The sequence below is a fragment of the Urocitellus parryii genome, chromosome X, assembly GCF_045843805.1.
Source record: "Urocitellus parryii isolate mUroPar1 chromosome X, mUroPar1.hap1, whole genome shotgun sequence".
NCBI classification, from domain to species: domain Eukaryota; kingdom Metazoa; phylum Chordata; class Mammalia; order Rodentia; family Sciuridae; genus Urocitellus; species Urocitellus parryii.
In genome coordinates, this window is record NC_135547.1 from 17,098,275 (window position 1) to 17,119,065 (window position 20,791).

Below are 20,791 nucleotides of genomic sequence, written 5' to 3' on the forward strand. Positions count from 1 at the left end.
CTTAGCAAGACCTTGTCTCAAAATAAAATATAAAACCAGCTGGGAATGTGGCTCAGTGGTTAAGCATCTCTGGGCAATCCCTGGTACCTACCCACCAAAAATTTTTTGAAAAAAAAATTATATTCAAGGGAAAAGAGAGTATAAAAGTACAGGGACACAGACAAGGGAGTTTCCCAATCTCCATGTTGCTGCTCCTTCACAAAAATAATCCTAAAGATATTAAAGTAATTGAGAAGCCAAAGACTGTATTCCAAATTTGTATCCACAAATAGAATTCTTATTTTGTAGAGTCTTTAGGATACTTGACATATTTTAAAACATATGTCTTTAAAAAAATTATATGAGCCAGGTGCTGTGGCACACACTTGTAATACCAGGCAGGAGGATTGCAAGTTCAAGGTCAGTTTCAGCAATTTAGGGACACCCTGGGTCCAATCTCCAGGTTCAAAACCAAAAGCAACAACAAAATGAAAGAAGAAATGGAATGAAATATGTTTTCTAGTCATAATACAATCAAACCAAAAAGCAAAAGGAAAATGACAACACTGTATAGCTCTTGGGTTAAAGGGAATTATAATAAAAATTGAAACAACAACTTTGAAATCATCAATCAAAACATTCTATTTGAAGCTGGGTAAGGTGGTGCCACAAGCCTGTAATCTCAGTGACTTGGGAGGCTGAGGCAGGAGGATTACAAGTTCAAGGCCAGGCTTGGCAATTTGGAAAGACCCCATCTAAAAATAAAAATAGCTGAGGACATAGCTCAGTGTAGCATGCCCCTGGATTCAATCCCCAATATCAAAATTTAAAAATCTTTTAAAATGATGGAATATGACCAAAGCCACACTTAAGAAGAAAATCCATAGAGTGAAATGCTTTTATTATTAAACAACAAAGAATGCAAATACAATATGCTGGATATTTATTAAAAGCTTATACTTTTAAGACTTGAACAAAATATATTTCCTTTAATCTTTATAGTACTTATGAAGTGGGTACTGATTTTTGTCCTTCATAACAGTTAGGAGGTAGGTACTGTATGTGCCCTAATTAAGCACATCTAACTGTGTAATCTGCTTCCAAGAACTATTTCACAAGCTTCTCAATTCAATGCCACAAATACTAATGCTTACTGTAAACAGGGCACTGTAACAAAGAGATGTTCAAAGGTGTTCTCTACCCTGTAAAAATCAAGTAATTTGTGTTTCTGATATATATGAGGGATAAGAGGCATATCATACTATGATTGCAACTAAGCCTACCAGCTAAAATTGACTGTATTAAATGCTAAAAAGAATGCATAATTATAGCACTTTGTGAAGAGAAAAATTAATCCAGCTTGGGATGGGGATAGTGGTGCTTGTTTCCACTATTCAGAGAAGCAGCTCTAGGTTGTTCAAACAATTACTTGATGCAAGAGAAGCAGGGAGAGCATATACGTTTCCACTTTATTAAAATAGCGTATAAATACAGAGCAGTTGGGCACATCCATTCTAAGGCACTGTTCTGGTTTGAATGCAATTCCACAAGAGAGAAAAAAGAAGCCATTACATTCTGAATTTTTCATCTCTACATTCATACTCCTCCCATGTTACATGTTTATTGCTACTGGGATCTCAATTTAACCCCAGACTTATAGCAGCATCATACAGGGACCTGGATGTTAAGAATTAAAGACATCCTGGCTCTGGCACTTAATATGATTTGGCACTTAATTATAGACTCTCTTGCATTGTTGTCCATTTATTTCCCAACACTTGTTTAATTACAGATATTATAAACTCTTTATGAGCCTGATCCATGAATTATATTTCTTTACTAGCTCCATTAAGCCTAGAACAGGACTAGTTAGGCACATAGTAGATACCCCCCAAATACTTATCACTTCCAAGAATTTCAATGCAATAGAAGAGATATACTTTCCCTAGTTATAGTTTAAGGAAAGGATGACTGGATATCTTCATAAAGGGACAATGCTTGAATGTCCTATTTCTTGTATCTGATAACAAGGAATTAGGCTCAATGATAAGCTTTAACTGATAAGATTTCTTCCCTCGCTATGAGAATTGGCGTTGTTACCATGATTATATGAAAATGTTTATATAAGTAATAACTGTGTGTGTATGTGTAATTATAAGATTATAAGTAAAATTCAAGGAGGTTGAGAATCACTGGGCAATTCACAATTAATCTGAATGAGTGACCCTCAATTCCTTAATTTGATGTGTGTGTGGGTCTGTGTGTATATGCTACTGTGGTGTGTGTGTGTGTGTGTGTGTGTGTGTGTAATTATGAGTAAAATTCAAAGAGGTTTAGAATCACTGGGCAATTATCCGAATTAGTGATCCCCACCTCCTTAAAATGATGTGCTGTATGTTTTGTATATTATACAAAAGATGTATATCTTTGAAGAAATTTCCATAATACCCTTGAAATAAATGGAGATTACTAACTTGGGATCAACAGGACTACACTGATAGCTATAGAAATAGTTATTTAAGGCAGTGTGTTCCAAGGGATATTTGCAAAATACTGGTTCAAAAGTTATTACTAGGTGTATATGAAAAAGGTTCTGGGGTCAATAAGTTTAGAAAATGTTAAGCCCAAAGAGGTGCTTTATCCTCCTTTAGTAGAGGACCTCTCTGAGATTTTCATATGCTGATATGCATTATGAATCTAAGAAGGAGAAACAGCAGGAAGCAGTTTCCAAACTTACTTGCAACATATCTTGCAGAATTAAGTGTGCCATGACACATACTTATGGAGACACTGAATTTTAAAAATGGGTAAAATTTCAAAAGCACTGAAAGACACATAAGTGAATATCAAAGGAGAGCAAAAAATCCATTAATATTGGTTCTCTAGTCAAATGAAAGAAAATCCATTCTACTTGTACAACTTCACCTGTCAAGTTAATTCTTCCAGATCTATAGCTTAATTACCAAATCAATAATCCTCTCTAAGCACCATCACCATAGACTTCCAACTAAGCAAACCAGTAAACTTGGCAAATTCAAAAGTAAAGATTACAATCTTGATTTTCTTAAACATAGAAATTTCAATAGAAGTAACCCTATTTTTATGAGGCAAATAATATTCCCCTTCATCCTTGTGTTCCTTACACTTTTTATTGTTTGACAAAATCCATTGTCTCCCTTCTTGCACCTGGGGCATATCTAAAGCTCTGAGCTTATGTAGTCAACTTTAATAATTACACAGCAGAATAAGTATTCTATTACAGATATGTCATCTACACATGGTTATCCATTATATTGACCCTACCCCTAAAAGGATAATCATCCTTTATATGCTTACACTTATGATATGGTTGCCCCGGCAGAACACAAAGTTTTCCATTGTAATTTAAAAAAGACAGAATAAATCAAATCTAGGATAGCTGCAAGAATAGGTGGATACTCTAGAACTTATATGCCTTGGAAGATGGGTTTAAAAAATAGCCTCCTCGACCCCCCGCAAAAAAAAAAAAAATGCTGTTCTTATAAGTTCAAAGAGCTTCTTCCAAATTATGACTTTTTTGAGCTAATATTAATCTCTACAGGACCTATTTCTCTTAACAATTCTTAAAGAAGTCCTCTAAAGTGAGTAACTTGGTGCATAATAAGACCTGCTCTCTGTCTGAAGCTTTTAGAACAATGACTACATTTGTATGGCTTCTCCCCTGTATGAATTCTTAAATGAATAACGAGGCTTGGTCTCTGTCTAAAGCTTTTTCCACAATAATTACATTTAAAAGGTCTCTCTTCAGTATGCGTTCTCTGGTGCAAAGTAAGTGCTGTCAGTCGACTAAAACTCTTCCCACAGCTATGACATCTATGAGGTTTTTCACCTGTGTGAGTTTTCAGATGTCTTTTGAGACTTGATCCATGACAGAAACTTTTTCCACACTCCAGGCATTTATATGTTTCTTCTTCAGAATGTGTTCTCTGGTGCCCGATAAGGTGTGACCGCCGAGTGAACCGCTTCTTACATACAGTACATTCATAAGGTCTCTCTCCTGTATGAAGCCGTTGGTGCCTATAAAGGTCTGAACTACGGAGGAATCTTTTGCCACATTCAGGACATTTGTGAGGTTCCTCTCCTGAATGAATTCGCTGGTGTCCAGTAAGTTGTGACTTCCGAGCAAAACATTTTCCACACTGCGGACATCGGTGAGGTTTCTCTCCTGGACTCTTTTTCTTCTGAGGCCTAGGGTTGAGAGGTTCTTCCAGGTTGGAACTCTCGGGTGTCTCTCCTAGAGTGGGGTTCTGATGTTCTACAAGTTTTGCTAAATCTGTCTGTAAATCCTCTGGGGGTGGTTCCCACTGATTTTCTAACTGTACATAGTCTTTTTGCAAAATGGGACCATGTAGAGCATTCCCCTCTAATGTTACAACAAATGGATACATATTCTCCATTTTTTTCTGTTTTGAAGCATCTTCTTCATTTTCTAACCCAATCTCAAAACCTAAGAGAAGAGATGGAAAATTGCCAATGTTATCGTGTTCCAAGAGAGGGAAAAAAACTGAAGGAAAATAGTTGGGCTGGGGATGTGGCTCAAGTGGTAGCCCGCTCGCCTGGCATGTGTGCGGCCCAGGTTCAATCCTCAGCCCCACATACAAACAAGGATGTTGTGTCCACCGAGAACTAAAAAATAAATATTACAAAATTCTCTCTCTCTCCTCTCTCTCTCTTAAAAAAAAAAGAGTCATATTAAACCATTAACAGAAATACAGAAATTCCTAAATAGAATTCCTAGCTCTTTACCCCAATTAAGTTGAAATTTTCTTTCCCTTCTTCCCTAGTACATTAATGAACATTTACTTACCTATCTTAGAATCAAGTAATTGTTTCATTTCTTTGGAATCCTGTAATTCTTTCACCCATGGCTCTTCTCTATGCTCCAGTGGGAAGGTCACATCAAGCTTTGGTAATGGATATCCTGGTCAAAGAAGGAAAGCATGATAGTTTGATTCATCATTGGTTGTTCCAGAATTTGGGCTGATTTCTTGGACACAGGGCCTCTTGATATCTACTTCCTCCTCGGTTAAGACTACTTCATCTGGAGTCATAGGAAGTTTTTTTTTTTTTTATGATAAGAACAAAAGAAAAATGGAAACATTCTTTTGTGCTCACTTCAAGGAGGTTCTCTAATCTATGGGAGGTAAATGAACAATCTGTGTGCTGACATCAGTGCACTAAATTACTTCTATGTCTATTTTTTGGTGGAGGAGCAGTAACCAGGAATTGAATCCAGGGGCACTTTACCACTGAGTTACATCCCCGAGCTTTTTTTTTTTTTTTCTGAGATTTTATATGTGTCTCCAAGAGGTCCATGTGTTAAAGGTTTGGTCCCCAGCTAGATGCTGTTGGGAGGTGGTAGAAATTAAAGGTGCAGGACCCAGTAGGAAATTTTAAGTTATTGGGAGGTGTGCCCTTGAGAGGAATTGTGGAACCCTGGTCTCTTCCCCTTTCTTTTTTATTCCTGGCCATGAAGTGAACAGTTGTTCCACCATGTATTCTGCACCATATGTGCTGCCTGGCCATAGGCCCAAAAGCTTTGATCATGCTGAAATCTCCAAAAAGTTGATTATCTCAGGTATTTGTTACAGTAATGGAAAGCCAACAAATACAGCTTTTATATTTTTCAACTCTAAAATTTCCATTTGATTTTTCTAATTTCTATCTCTTTATTGCTAATCTCTATGAGATATAATATTGTCATCATAACTTCCTTTATTTAATTGTGGTTTTCTCAAGTTCTTAGAATACAGTCATAATGGTTACTTTGAAGTGTTTTTCTGATAAATATGATCTCTAGTCACTCTCATAAATGGACTCTGTTGCCTGATTTCCCCTGCCCCAATAGTTTTGTATCAACATGCATGTCTCATAAATTTTTGTTGGTACTGGACATTTTATATAATATACTGTAGCAACTCTATACCACTCCCCAAGGTCTTTCATTGTTATTTGCTTATTTATTATCAAATGACTGGGTAATTTTAGTGAAGTCTATCCCCCTGCAATACTAAGTATTATTAAGCAATATTAACCTGACATCACTCTTCCTGGAGCACATCCTTAGCTATGCACAGTCTCTCTGGAATGATAGATATTAGGGCAGCAAAATATATTACAAGAAAAAATGATCTCAAACATTGAAAAACATTAATGTGCATATCCAGGAAGGAACACACTGATGATTCTAAGTGATTTCTTGAAAAAAAAAAAGATTTCACATCCCAAGAAAAATTTCAAGTATTACAAAACAAGAAATCTGTGTCACTGGAGGGCATGCAGCAAATAGGCACAAGAAACAAACATTATGTCTATCACACACAAAGCCATCCAGGCTCTTCAGGTCATATGGAGGCCTCTACTTATTTGGTAGCAGAATGAATTTCACATAGAAAAAACACAAGGAAATAGATCCACAGATAAAATAAAGATCTAAAATTTACACAAAAGGATAAAACCGTAAAAGACAGGAAGAGAAAAATGATTCATCAGTTACATGAAGGGCTTAAAAGTTGAGTTCTCATCAGAAAACAACAGAGGCTAGAAGGCAGTGAGGTTGACATATTCAAAGTACTCAGAGAAAAATAAAAACTGTATGCTGGGCATGGTGGTGCATTCATATAATCCCAGCAACATGGGAGGCTGAGGCAGGAGGTCACAAGTTCAAGGCCAGCCTCAGAACTTTACTGAGGCATTAATTAACTTAGTGAGAGTCTGTCTCTAAAAAAAGCTAGGGATGAAGCTCAGTGGCAAATGATCCCTGGGTTCAATCCACAGTACTATAAAAACAGGCAATCAAGAATCTTACAACTAACAAAGCTATCTTTCAAAAATGAATATGCAAGGGCTGGGGATATAGTTCAGTAGTAGAGTGCTTGCCTGGCATGTGTGAAGCCCTGGATTTGATCCCCAGCACTATAAAATGCAATAAAGATATTCCTGAGAAACAAAACAGAATTCAATTCTAACAGACTTATCAAATATATATATATATATATATATATTATAAATTATATTATGTTTTATGTAATATATATCATATAATCTATAGACAGAGAGTTGAAAAAAAACACTAAGGAAGTTCCTCATCTGGGCAAGTGACCACAGAATCCAAATGAAAAAATAGTACAAAAAAGGTAAGTATGTAATGAGAAAAATTATAAATAAAAAATTCTGCTTCTTTCTTTTAAAATATTTTTTTAAATAAGTTCTACATATATAGAAATGTAATGTATTTGTCAATAATAGCACAAGTGAGGTGGGTGAGAGCAAAGTTGTATTGGTCTGGATGATTCCAATTGATTACTAAAATCCACAGGAACAAATGAAAAAAAGAAAGAAAGAAAGAAGCCAGGCGCAGTGGCACATGCCTACAATCACAGCAACTGGGGAAGCTGAGGCAGGAGGATCTCAATATCAAGGCCAGCCTTGGCAATTTAGAGAGATCCTCAGTGACTTAGTGAGATCCTGTTTCAAATTTAAAAAAAAATAAAAAGGTTGGGAATATAACTTATTGGTAAGGGGCCCCTGGGTTCAATCCCCAGTGCCACCAAAAAAAAAAAAAAAAAAAAAAGATTGAAAGTAAAGGATGGAAAAATACATATCCTGTAAATAACATCCACAAGATGACTAAACAGATATTAAAACAAGAAATGCTACTAAAGAGGATCATTTTATGATAAAACGATCAATCAGAAAGAGAAAACAGTTATAAACACATATGCAGTTAAATACACAGTACCAAAATACATGAAGCAAAAAAAAAATGAAAGAAATAGAAGAATACACAATTCTATAGTATAGAAGTTGGACATTTCAATAACTCCTGTATTAATGGATAGAAAATCTGATTAACTATAGAAGACAAAGAAAATATCATAAGTTAAACATGGCAAACATGCATAGAACACTCCACCCAATAATAGCAGAATATACATTCTTCATAAGTGCAAACAGAAAATTCTCCAGGACACATAAGATGCTATACCATAAAAACATGTTCAGAGATAACTCAAATTACTACAATCAGAAATGAAAGAGGTAACACTACCACTAACCTTACAAAAGAATTATAAAGGAATACTATAAACAAATGTATGAAAATAAATCAGATAATAAATAAGGGCATGTGCCACCCCACCCGGCTATAATCAATGGATTTTTATAAAGGTGCTAAGAAAATTCAATATAGAGAGAGTAGTCTCCTCAATAAATGGTGCTAGGACAACAGGATATCCATGTGCAAAAGAATGATATTGGTTCCCCGTTTAAAATATTTACTTTAAATGGATCAAGGTAAGATATAAATACATAAGAGAAGGAGTATAAGTTAAAATCTTCATGACCTTGATTTAGACAACAGTTCTACAAATATGACATTGAATGTACAAGCAAAAAGGGCTGGGTTGTGGCTCAGTGGTAGAGTTGCTCACCTAGCACATGCAAGGCCCTGGGTTCAATCCTCAGCACCACATAAAAATAGATAAAATGAAGGTATTGTGTCCAACTACAATTAAAAAATAAATATTTAAAAAAAGAGGGCTGGGGCTGTAGCTCATTTGGTAGAGTGCCCGTCTCACACGTGTGAGACACTGAGTTTGATTCTCAGTACCACATAAAAATCAATAAAGATATTTTTAAAAAAGAAAGTATAAGTAAAAACAGAAAAAAAAACTGCAATTCTTCAAATACTTAAAAAAAAAAAAGCAGAGGAGGGCTGGGGATGTAGCTCAGAAGCAGAGCCTTTGCCTTGCATATGCAAGGTCCTGGGTTCAATCCTCAGCACCATCTCCCCTTAACTAAAAAAAAAAAAAAAGAAGAGGAGGAAAGACTTTCTTTTTTTTTTTTTTAAAGAGAGAGTGAGAGAGGGGAGAGAGAGAGAGAGAGGGAGGGAGGGAGGGAGGGAGAGAGAGAGAGAGAGAGAGAGAGAGAGAGAGAGAGAGAGAGAGAGAGAGAGAGAATTCTTAATATTTATTTTTTAGTTCTCGGTGGACACAATATCGTTGTTTGTATGTGGTGCTGAGGATCGAACCGGGCCGCACGCATGCCAGACAAGTGCGCTACTGCTTGAGCCACATCCCCAGCCCCGAGGAGGAAAGACTTTCTAACTCATGCTATGAGGCCCTTATTGCTGTGACAAAAAAAAAAAAAAAATCTTATTAAGACAGGACAAGAAAAGGAAACTATAGACCAGTATCTGGGGGTAAAGATCTTCAACAAAATGTTAGTAAAATGAATCTAGCAATACATAATAAGAATTATACACCAGGTATTTATTCCAGGAATGCAAAGATGATTTATCATTAAAAATTAATATAACATTACAGTAGAATATCAAATAAAAAATCACGTTCATTTCAATACCTACAGAAAAAAATAATCAAGCAAAATTTATACTGTTTCCTGATTTTTAAAAAAACTCAAACAACAAATAGAAGGCAATTTCCTCATCCTGATAAAAAGTATCTATGAAAGATCCACAGCTAAAATCATAAGTAATTGTGAAAAATTAAATTTCTCCTGCAAGCAGGAAAAAAGGCAAAGATGTGAACTCTCACCATTTTATTCAACATTCTACTAAGGTTCTGACAAGGGCAACTAGGCAAAAAACAAAAAACAAAAACAAACAGATTTAGATTGAATCTCAGGAAGTAAAACTGTTTCTTTTCACAGATGACATGGTTCTGTACATAGAAAGTTCTTAAGAATCTACTAAGAAATAATAAGCAAGTTCAGTAATTTGTAGGATACAACATCAATATAGAAAAATCAATTGTAATTCTATATACTTTCTACAAACAATCCAAAAATAAAATTAAGAAAACAATTGCACCAACAATAACATTAACAAGAATAAAATATTTAGGAAAAAAATTAATACAAATCTTATACTTTATAAACTACAGCTGGGTGTGGTGACACACATGCCTATAATCCTAGCATCTTGGAAGGGGTAAGACAGGAGGATTACAAATTCAAGGCTGGCCTGGGCTATTTAGTGAGACCTTCATCAATTTAGCAAGACCCTGTCTCAAAATAAAACATAAAATGGGCTGAAGATGTAGTTCATTGGGCAAAGTGCCCCTGGGTTAAATCCCCAGTACCAAAAACAAAAACAAAACCTATAAAACATTGTTGAAAGCTATCAGAGAAAATCTGAATAAATAGAAAAGCATCTTAGGCTCATGCATCACAAAATCTAATATTGTTAACATTGGTAATACTCTTCAAATTGATCCACATCTAATACAATCCCTAAAAGCATCCTAATTGACTTCTATGTAGAAACTGATGAAATTACAACAAATTCAGAATGTCTTGAAAAATAAGAACAAAGTTGAATTCTTGCATTTTCAGATTTCAAAATTTACCACAAAGCAATAATAATCAGGACAGTCTGGTACATCCATGAGAATAGACATATGAATCAGCAGGATAGAAATAATGCATCCAGCAATAAGCCCATATACCTCCAATCAACTGATTTTTAACAATAGTTTCAAAGACATTCAATGCAGAAAGTATAGCCTTTTCAACAAATAATGCTGAGACACCTTGCTATCCACATGCAAATAAAGTATCTGTTGGACTCCTACCTCACACCCTATAAAATTAGTTGAAAATGGTAAGAGTCTTAAATATAAGAAAACATGATCATTTTAAAACATGCTCCCAAATTCTTTGATATTCTTCCATTCCAGAGGTAGGATTTTTCCTTTCCTTCACTTAACACTTAATTGTGGGGTGTGGGCTGGTGGGTTTAACTTAGTGCCTCCCTTCATTTTTTTGACACAATATCTTCATTCTATTTGTTTGTTTGTTTACTTATTTATTTATTTATATGTGGTGCTGAGGATCAAACCCAGTGCTTCACACATGCAAGGCAAGCGCTCTACCGCTGAGCCACAAAGCCACAACCCCAGCCCTTAGTGACTCCCTTCTAATAAAGAGAATGTGGTAGAAAAGCTGGTGTGTGACTAGGTTACCAAAGATGCTAAGGCATGCCCCTTGTTTTCTCTTGGATCATCTACTGGGGGGGGGGGAGCCTGTTGTCCTGTCATGCTGATGCTCAGGTAGCCTCTGAAGAAGCTCTCTTAGCAAGGAATTGAAGCTGCCTGCCAGGCCCTGCTGACACTTGATTAAAATTATAAAAGACACACTGAGCCAGAAACATCCAATAAACAACTGCCAAAGTCCTGACTCTCAGAAACTGTGATAAATGCTTTTTCCTTATGTTGCTAAAATTGGGGGGGCAGAAAAATTTATTTTGAAACAAAAGCTAAATAATACAAAGAAGGAAAAAGCAACCACAGGTTAACTAAAAAGGTGATTACTGAAGAATGCTCTTCAAGTCCTATACTCAGGGAAAGACTTTATCAAGCTCCATTAGCAAAATCTGTCATAAAGGTTCCACTACACTGTGAAATATTATTAATATAGTTTTGGGTTAGATATTAGCTTACAGTTAACTATTTTATATAATAGGATAATCTGGAGAGATTTAAGTGACAAGAATGTTCTGATGCTTTCCAGATAGTATGGGTTTCATGTTTAAATTTTCATCTCTCATAACCTTCATCACCAAAAGGATGTGATCTTTGACATCTCACATGTATTCCAAACGAAAATGTATTGATTGAAACAAAAACCCAAAGTTTTGGGGCTGGATTTGTGGCTCAGCACTCTCCTAGCACATGCAGGATGCTTGGCTGGATCCTCGGCACCACATAAAAATTAAAATAAAGTTAAAAAAACCCCAAAGGTTTGATAATTGAAAATATGTTCCAATTTTGGTGTAATAATTTTGAATTCCACATTCTCCAAAGATAGAGTTGGCATGATACTCTTCATGCTTTTAGGACCAGTGCCTCCTTGCCTCTTTTCTTTCTGACTATAGACATTCTAATAGCATTACCCACCTGTAAGATTTAGAGTGTCTGGCTTCTATTTAATGATGGATTTTTTTTGTTTATGTCTTCCTTAGATCACTCTGAATTTTTCCTTTAAGTTCTTTTTTTATTTTGCAATGAACGTGTGTGTGCTTTCAGTTATAAAAAAATATCATTAAATGACCAAAATACTTGTGTGCACACACACATTTCATATAATTAAACCATCCTAATATTTTGCTGACAGAGAATATATTGCAAACTTTAACATAAACTCAATTGATTTCTTCCATTACTTTTAAATTCATTCTTCACTTAGCCAGTATCTTGTGCTTTTCACTCCATCTCCAATAGGATCTGCTTCATGCAATACATCAAGATGTTTAAATACTTAAGTAACCTTTAAATAATGGAGGAAGAAGTCTTACATCATTTTGCAAAGTGTATTATATACTTTAAACAGGGAAAACAGGATACTTCCCCTCTTCCAAATTTGTATTTCTTACTTGATTAACTAACTATACCTATCTTTTGTTAAGCACACTGAATTTTCATGTGCTTTACACCATGATGAATACTGCTGCTCTGTGATCTTTGAACCTGTAATATTGATAAAAGAAGCAAATTAACATATAGAATCAGAATGTGTATATTAAAAGAGCTATAATTTGATAGGACTAATGAAACTCTACTATTTGTGGCAAGCACACATACATATACACAGATTTTTGAAATAATTATTTAGCAGACTTTTAAATGAAGGTAACATAAAGACTGGGATATAAATGATGACATCATATAGTTCTGCAATGACCACAATAAGAAAATGTATTTCAGGGTTTTCCTCTCCTGGTCAGCATTATTTAAAAAATATGTGTCAGGTGCAGTGGTGAATGCCTGTAATCCCAGTGGTTTAGGAGGCACAGGCAGGAGGATTGCAAGTTCAAAGTCAGCCCCAGCAGCTAACAAGGCCCTAAGCAACTTAAAAACTCTGTTTCAAATTAAAAAATAAAACTGAACTAAAAGGCCTAGGAATGTGCCTCAGTGGTTAAGTGCCCCTGGGTTCAATCGCTGGTACCAAAAGAAAAAGCAAACGAAATCCACAAGTATCCTAGATCCATATGTTCAAATCTAAACTCACCTTGACCCACCAAATTTGATCCTTATCTGTGTTCTCCATGTCAGTAAATAACATTACAATCTGGATGCCATCCTTCATACCTTTTGGTTCATCACTGACACCCCACCAAGTCCTATATTTCATACCTGCTAAATATCTTTTGAATTACCCCTTTTCACTCCATCATCACCAATACACCCATGGTTCAGAAAACTTCTCTCCCACCTGGAGGATTTCAACAACCTCCCAAAGGTGTCCCCATTTCCACTGGATCTCACTAGTACTGTAGCCAGAGTGATCTCCTAAAATGTAAGTCTGCCTATATCACTCTGATGATATTTGAAAACTTTCAAACATTCCCCAAAGCCTTGATATTAAATCTTTTGGGGGGACGCCAGTGATTGAACAGAGGGGTGTTTAACCACTGAGCAAAATTCCCAGCACTTTTTTATTTTCTATTTTGAGACAGGGTCTCACTAAATTGCTTAGGGCCTCACTACGTTGCTGAGACTGCCTCAAACTTGCACTCCTCCTGCCTCAGTCTCTGAGATTACAGGCTGGGATTACAGGCCTAAAACACGATGCCTGCTTGATATTAAATTTTGATTCCTCAAACACAAGAAAAAGTTTTTCATGACTCAGGACACTGCTTCTTTCTCCAGCTTCTTCAATTTCTACCCCTGCTTCTCTACTTCTGCCCACCCCTCAGAGTGTAGCAGCAGGTCTTCTCTCTGCCCCGGGGCCTCTGCACTTGCAGCCCTTCTGCCAAGGCTCCCCCTCCTCACTCCCACCACTCAATGGCTGACTCCAATCCATCCTAGAGTACTACCCCAGATCCCCCTCCTCCAGAGGTCTTCCCTCAGCCTAATGATGGCAAGGGCGCCTGCTGTGTGCTCTGCCAGCATCCTAAGCCCTCCAACACACACACGTTCCCATCACATATCCAACATATCTGGACTGTCCACCAGAAGTGGGTGCCGGGACAGCTGGGGCTGCTTTCCTGCCTCCTCGTGGACTGTCTAGTCACAGGGTCCAGCAAGATGCCTGGCTCTTCACGGTGCTCAGAATGTTGATTGTGGGAATAAATGTGGAGAAGTGGAAGGGGACACAGTTGCTAAGCCCTGGCCCAGTGCTAGTGATGGGGGCATCCCACATTTCTGTTTTGCAACATGGACCGTTCTCCACCCATTTTCATCTGCAGGGCTCTTTGGTGCTCTCAGGACTACACAGTGTCTTGGTGTGCCAACATGGTGACGCTGAGCTGCTGGGGAAAGGGAGAGGACTCCCACCACACTTGGGCCCAAGCTTCAGTGGGGGAGGGGAGGGCTGGGACAGGGCGTGGGTAGCAATGTAAGGAAATGGCAAAGGGAAGGGAAACAGGAACACCCAGGCATCAAGTCCCGCTGCCTTTCTCCACCTGGCCTTTTCTCCTGCTAGCACGCACCCATTTGTGTCCAGGGCCGTGGTTCTCAAAGGGTGGTGTGTGCAGCACTTTGCTCAGAGACCTTGTTAAACCTGTACCCCAGGTGCTGCTGGGGCTGAGTGACTGCTTACTCATGAGAAGGGTGGTTACTTTCGCCTGTTCCCCGTGCCACTGTACCCAAAATGCATTTTCCCCTGCTGTTCCCAGAGAGACATCTCCTCTTCCTTCCCCTCCTTTTCATCCAAGTGGTCCATTTCCACCGGGGAATTCATGTTTCCCAGCAACCCCAACCTTTGAGAGCTCTTGTGCGCTCGCTCGGTCAGACACAAAAGAGCAGAAAGAAAACCTCGCCTTACCAGGATCCAGAAAGGGCTGGCATTCCCCAGCAGCACCATAGTTCAGCTCCTGAGGCCCTGCCTGTGGGATCCAGGCCCCTGTCACGGGAGCCTCCTGGACAGGTCCTATTCCCTGGAGCGCAGATGTCTCCAGGTGCATGTTTGGCATGGGTACAGTTCCTACAGGAGCCAGTTCTTCCAAGAGCATGTCATGCATATCGACCTGGGGGAAATGCCAGAACCCATCAGTTTAGAGTTATCCATAAGAAGTGAAGTTAGTTTAACCTCATTCTAAAGCAAAGTATTGCTGACTAGCAGTCAAATGAGAGCCACATGTGTAGTTTAAAATGTTCCAGTGGTCATAGGACACAATGTAAAAAAGGAACCAGGGAGTCCTCAATCTTAATAGCCCGTCAGATTTAAAGCGACATATGCAAACCATCAGGATTGCAGCATGTAATCAATCCAAACAATTACCAAGTACTACCTCCTCTCCCCGTCACAGCTTCTGCATGGGCTATGTAGTTTACACCCACAGCAGGTCTCAACCAGCACTGACCACATTTCAAGTGCTCAAGAGCCATACATGGCTCATGGCTCTTGTGCTGGGCAGGGGCAGTCCAGAGCACTTGAAGGCAAAATCTTGTATGGTAAACAAAACTAAGAAGACAGAAGGGAAGGGAAACCACTACCGCATTCTAGTCTGGGGAAGCAGAAACCTTTAGAAGCTTCCTGTTCAGACTTCTTTGTGCCCTGAAGCCAACAGCTCCTGCGAGCCTTGCCCCACAGGGGACCCAGCACCCCAACATCCCGCTGGAAAAACATCTTCCCCTCAGCCCTGTGCTCCCAAAACACAGGCATCATGTGATACTTCTGAACCCAGGGCAGTTCCACTGCCCCTGTGGAGTATTCAACATATGCTGGCTGTTGCTGTCTACTGGGATTTAGTGGACCTGAGATGGGGGCATTGCTCACAAAGCAAGAGTTGTTTCAGGTCCCTACCAACTGTGCAGTTCCCCCTCAAACATTCATATAGTTGAAGAGCACCTCCCAGCATCAATATCCTGTTGAAAAGATACAATTTTTCCATATTTTAGGATGACTTGGATTTCCTACGAATGCATTACTGTGCAAATCAAAGGAAGATTACATTACTTGTTCCAATTTACAAAGACTTGTTTGCCACTTAGGGAAATCATCTGACAAGCAGCCACAGTGCATAGTACTTGAGCTGTATTAGTCTGAATATTGGCTGTGGCACTATAACAATTCTAAGAAGAGAGATAGGCATCTGACAATTTCATGATATCTTCTTGTAAAGTCAAGCAAACATATTTCTACAGATATGTGTATTAGTAACTAATATACTGTGTTCATTTTCCTTTATATGCTTTCTACATTCTACTGTCTTCAGGGTCAACAAGCTATTTTTGTAAAGAGCTGGATAGTAAATATTTTAGGCTTTTCGACTATGTTTACTTTCTTATTTCTTCTTCTTCCTCTTTAAAAAAAAACACTTTAAAAATGTAAAAGTCATTATTAGCTCACAATGTACACAGAAACAGGCCAAGGTCAGAATTGACCTGTAGGTCATGGAACAATACATAAAAGCATTTGGTTGTTACAGATAGGTACTTTGTTATGTGTAAGTTTCATTTATGGATAATAAAGAGATATTATAAAATATGTGTTACAGAAATGGGTAGGGTCGGGCCAGTTTGAGAACCACTGACTTGATACTCTTTCTAGCAAAAAGGAAAAACAAAAAGACATCTGAGAGAAGTGTCAAGGCTAGAGAATGGTACACAGACAAAATGTCTGGTCTAGATCCAGTTGCCTCAGTACTTCTTTTGATCTAACAACAAAGACCCCATACTCTTTTCTCACCTGCTGCTCTGGTATCTCAAGTTCTCTCTGTAAATCTTCTATCAGTGACACAACTCTTTCTCTATTCTCTGGGCAATGTTCCCTCACCCAGGTCTCTATCTCCGTGGGCAGTATAGTTAGGAATTGCTCCAACACCAGCAGCTCCAGTATTTGCTCTTTAGACCGCATCTTTGGCTTCAGCCACTGACAGCAAAGCTCCCAGAGTTTGTTGAAAGCTTCATGAGGCCCTGCTGCCTCTGTGTACTGGAATTGCCTGAAGCGCTGGCGGAACACTTCACAGTCAGTGTCATACTCTTGCAGCACAGAGCCCTGATTCAAGGAGGCCTGGATTGCACAACCCAGGGCCACAGCCATTGCCTCTTTCAGAAGATTAGAGTTTATCTGGGACCTGAGGTCTCGGATTTCAGTTTGTTCTGTGTAATAATCAGGGGAAAACACCTATAGCTGAAGACAGGGAAAAAATGAGAAAAGAGAAACAGCAATGGTTACAAGAGGACATACTCACTGTCTTTATTTATCTTTATCAAAGACCTACATGATCACTTTGTTATCTTTCTAGTGGTTTTGAGAATCTGAGGACTTGCCGTCTGAAAAAAATACATACATATCCACTTCTGAGAACATTTAAAAAGTTTCTAGGATCTCAGTTTATTCATATACCCTCTAGAGTTGTTCTGTCTAATATGGTAGCCTATAGTCCCATGTGACACTTTAGGTTTAATTAAAATTTTAGTTTCTTAGTCACAGTAACAAAAACTTCAAGTGCTCAATAAATATCACTGCCAAAAATTCTATTGAACAGCTCTGCTTTTGAATTCTACCATCCCAAGGCTAAGAACTCTAGCTTTAAATATGCCCCTAAAGATCTGTTGGCATTTAACCCTATTCCTTGTCTAATCCAAGTATCATGTGTTTCTGAATATATGGAGGTCTCCAAGGAAATGTGGGAGGAATATTAACAATATTTCTGAGTCATGCCTGCCTGTAATCCCAGTGACTTGTGAGGCTAGGGCAGGAGGATTGAATGTCTGAATCTAGCCTCAGCAACTTAACCAGAACTGGTCTCAAAAAAATAAATAAATAAATAAATAAAAAGGGCTGGGGATATAGCTCAGCTCTAGAGAATTCCTGGGTTAAAATTCCCAGTACAGAAAAAAACCCAGAACAATACTTTTGAATAACTTTCACCATCAGGGTTTAAGTACCACTTAATAGCCTTTGATCAAAGTGAATTTAAGCAAAATCACACTTTTCAAGGGCAGCCAATCATTGACCCCTCATTCTTCTCCATTCAAGGTATGTTCAGTTCAGCCTATATCACTAAGATCCTCATTTTTCAGTAGTATTCCAAATGGCTCCCCTTTGTGAAAAATACACTGCTATATGGCAGCTCAACAGGAATTTGCTCTTCACTTATAATGAAGGACATATATCAAGTTCATGCTATATGCCAGATACTGTTCTAAGCATCCTGCATGTATTAATTTAGTTAACCCTCACTCAATCTTAGGCATTCCCTATTAGTATTATCCCAGGAATGCAGATTAAGGAACAGAGGTTTGAGGCTTAGGGGAAATTAAATTAAGTTGTCCAAAGTCACATGGTAAGTGCCAAGAGAAAATGTCCATGATGTTAAACCCATAGTCTTCTGCTTTTAAGAAGTCTAAAAAAAAAAATCAGAGTGGGGCTAGGGTTGTGGCTCAGTGGTAGAGCACTTGCCTAGCATGTGTGAGGCACTGGCTTTCTCAGCAATTCGTATAAGCAAATAAAATAAAGGGTGATCAACAACAAAAAATCAAAGTATTCTTAGCATAATTCTTGAGGTCACCGAGGTGGTCACCTACATGTCTCCACAGGTTTCAGATGTACCTGCCCATGTACTATGTATGGGTCCTCTGCATTTGCTGAGCCAGCTCTCTGGCGGGAATTCAAGAAAAAGAACACTCAGGACTTTTTCCCCATTCCATTAACCAGAATTGAAACTCTGTTCCTATTATCACCCTTTATCATGATGGTGGCCTGAATTTTAGTGGCAGATGGAGTTAGAAGTAATAACCTACTAGCTGTGTGACCCTGACACTCAATGCCTCTGTGTACAATACATGCATAATCATAGCATTAACTTTATAAAATATCCCACCCGGATCCAACTGCAAGGAAAGCGAAGAGCAGCATGCCTGGCACAAGGAAAGGGCTCAATAAGTTTATTGCTGGTCATGACTCCTTCCTAGGAAGCTTCTACCTTCCAGAGCCTAGGCATCTAACCGTTGCTGGAGGGCATCCAGGAACTGCGATTTTTTTGGCCGTGGACCTACCAGTTAATCCGCTCCAGCCTCACAGCTGGCCAGCCCTCCCCTCACTGACCCAAAACCTTCCACCACGTCTACCAGGGAAGTGACCCTCCGGGTTTCCTTGTTTCCTTCCATCTGTCCTTCCCAGTTAAAAGTTAACTGCACTGGGGGCTGTTTTTTCCTCCCAAATCTCCGTGTCGTGAACCCGCCTTCACACGGCCTACGAGTAAACCGATGTGAGAAAAGGGGGCACTTGAGGAACGGCACGAGTGACATGTCCCTGAAAAGTCTAAAAGCTGGTTTAAAATCGGATGCTGGTGTCACGGGCGCGGTCTCCGAGCGCTCCTGGGCGACGAGGTCCCGCCGCCCAGAGGGGCACTCCCAGCCCGTGAGGAATCCCAGGAAGGCCTGGCCGGGTTGCAGGGAGCGGCGGCGGGGTCCCTGGTCCGTCAGGGGCCCGCCGCCCCTCGCTGCTCCAGCGGCTGCCGCCCGAGGCACATCTGAAATTTGCCAGTTCGCTTAGCCCAGGCAGGCGAAGGGAACCCCGCTACCCGCGCCCGCGCCCCAGGGACGACCACGCCCTCTGGCCGCTCCGGGACTCACCGCCTCAGCGCCCAAGGCTCTCCCAAGCTCACCGGCAACTGCCCAGGACGCAGGCGCGGAGCCGCGCTGTGGACTACATTTCCCGGTAGGCCTCACGTCGCCCGCCGCGCTCCGGGCCCAGAAGGATGCTGACGTGGGAGGAGCTGGGACTCTCCCGGGCTTCCTAGCTTCAAGCTGCTTTGGAATTGTTCCCATTTCCGGTCTATCGCTTCTTGGTCCCTGGGGGTTGGGCGAGGCGAGCTCGGGGGTTGTGACAAAGTGAGGGCTTTTCAACCAACAGCCTTAGAGTAATCTAACCAGAGCGGGTCTGGAACATCTCTTTAATCTGTCATGGCCTGCTAAGTGAGTCTCAAAACTGTGTGTGGAAGGATTTTTTTTTTTTTTTTTTTAGAAAAGCTAGTTAAAAATACAGATTTCTCTGCGCAACCTGATATTAACGCATTGGGTCTTCTATGAGCTTAAGGATTCGCATTTTAATAAGCTTTCTTGGGGATTCCGACTCTGGCCATCTGCCCGCTAGTCACAGGGACCTTGGGTTTGCTTCCTAGTTTCCTTCTCTTGAAGACTTGAGCTTCCAGAGATCAACCCCGCCCATTTCTCTCCACCTTCAACCACCACCAGAGAGGTCTTTCGGGTCTCAGAATTCACCCACTGGCACTGTCTTCCAATTTGTCCCTCGCTGGTCCCATCTCTGGAAGCAAAATTTTCCTTTTCATTGATCTGAAGCAGGTTGTCGTGAGGCCTGATCCAATGGCTACTACATACAGTGGTTTTAATTGGAAACAGTCTTTCATGTTAGTCTCAAGCTGGCACTGTTGGTATATGAATGCCAAACTTTAGTGCTAGAATTTACTTCCTGGGACCCACGACATAGACCTAAGTGGGTCCACAACGGAGAGGAGAAAGCCAATGTTCATCTGCCTCCAAGAGGCTCTGGTGGATAACGGACTTGGGTGGTGGTGGAAGGTGTTACAGCATCCTTGTTCGGAGGATGGCAGGCACTGCATTAACCTGAGCCCACTGAAACCAAGGTACTGGAGGCAGCTCTGCCCAGGCCAAAGTTGTTCTCTCCAGCTGACTTGGAGCCCCAGGCATTCAGCATCTTCTGAAGCCAACATTTTTCTCATCTGGCCCAGGTTACCTTCTACACAGGTGTAGCTCATTTTGGGCCAATGTGGTCTGAGAACTTGACGGTGGCTCTGGTCCAGACTCGGAGAGGAAAGGGC

The 20,791-nt window shown here is 39.7% G+C and overlaps 1 protein-coding gene across 1 annotated transcript; it reads right to left on the reverse strand.

Moving 5' to 3' along the window:
- Positions 1–859: 859 nt before the first annotated feature.
- Positions 860–19,599, reverse strand: Znf449 (zinc finger protein 449). The gene is made up of 5 exons (XM_026382319.2): positions 19,566–19,599; positions 16,672–17,115; positions 14,806–15,007; positions 4,826–4,939; positions 860–4,465 (listed from the first exon to the last, which is right to left on the reverse strand). The coding sequence occupies exons 2-5, from the start codon at positions 17,023–17,025 to the stop codon at positions 3,582–3,584; spliced, it is 1,554 nt and encodes a 517-aa protein (XP_026238104.1). The 5' UTR covers positions 17,026–17,115; positions 19,566–19,599; the 3' UTR covers positions 860–3,581.
- Between the last annotated feature and the right edge of the window lie 1,192 nt (positions 19,600–20,791).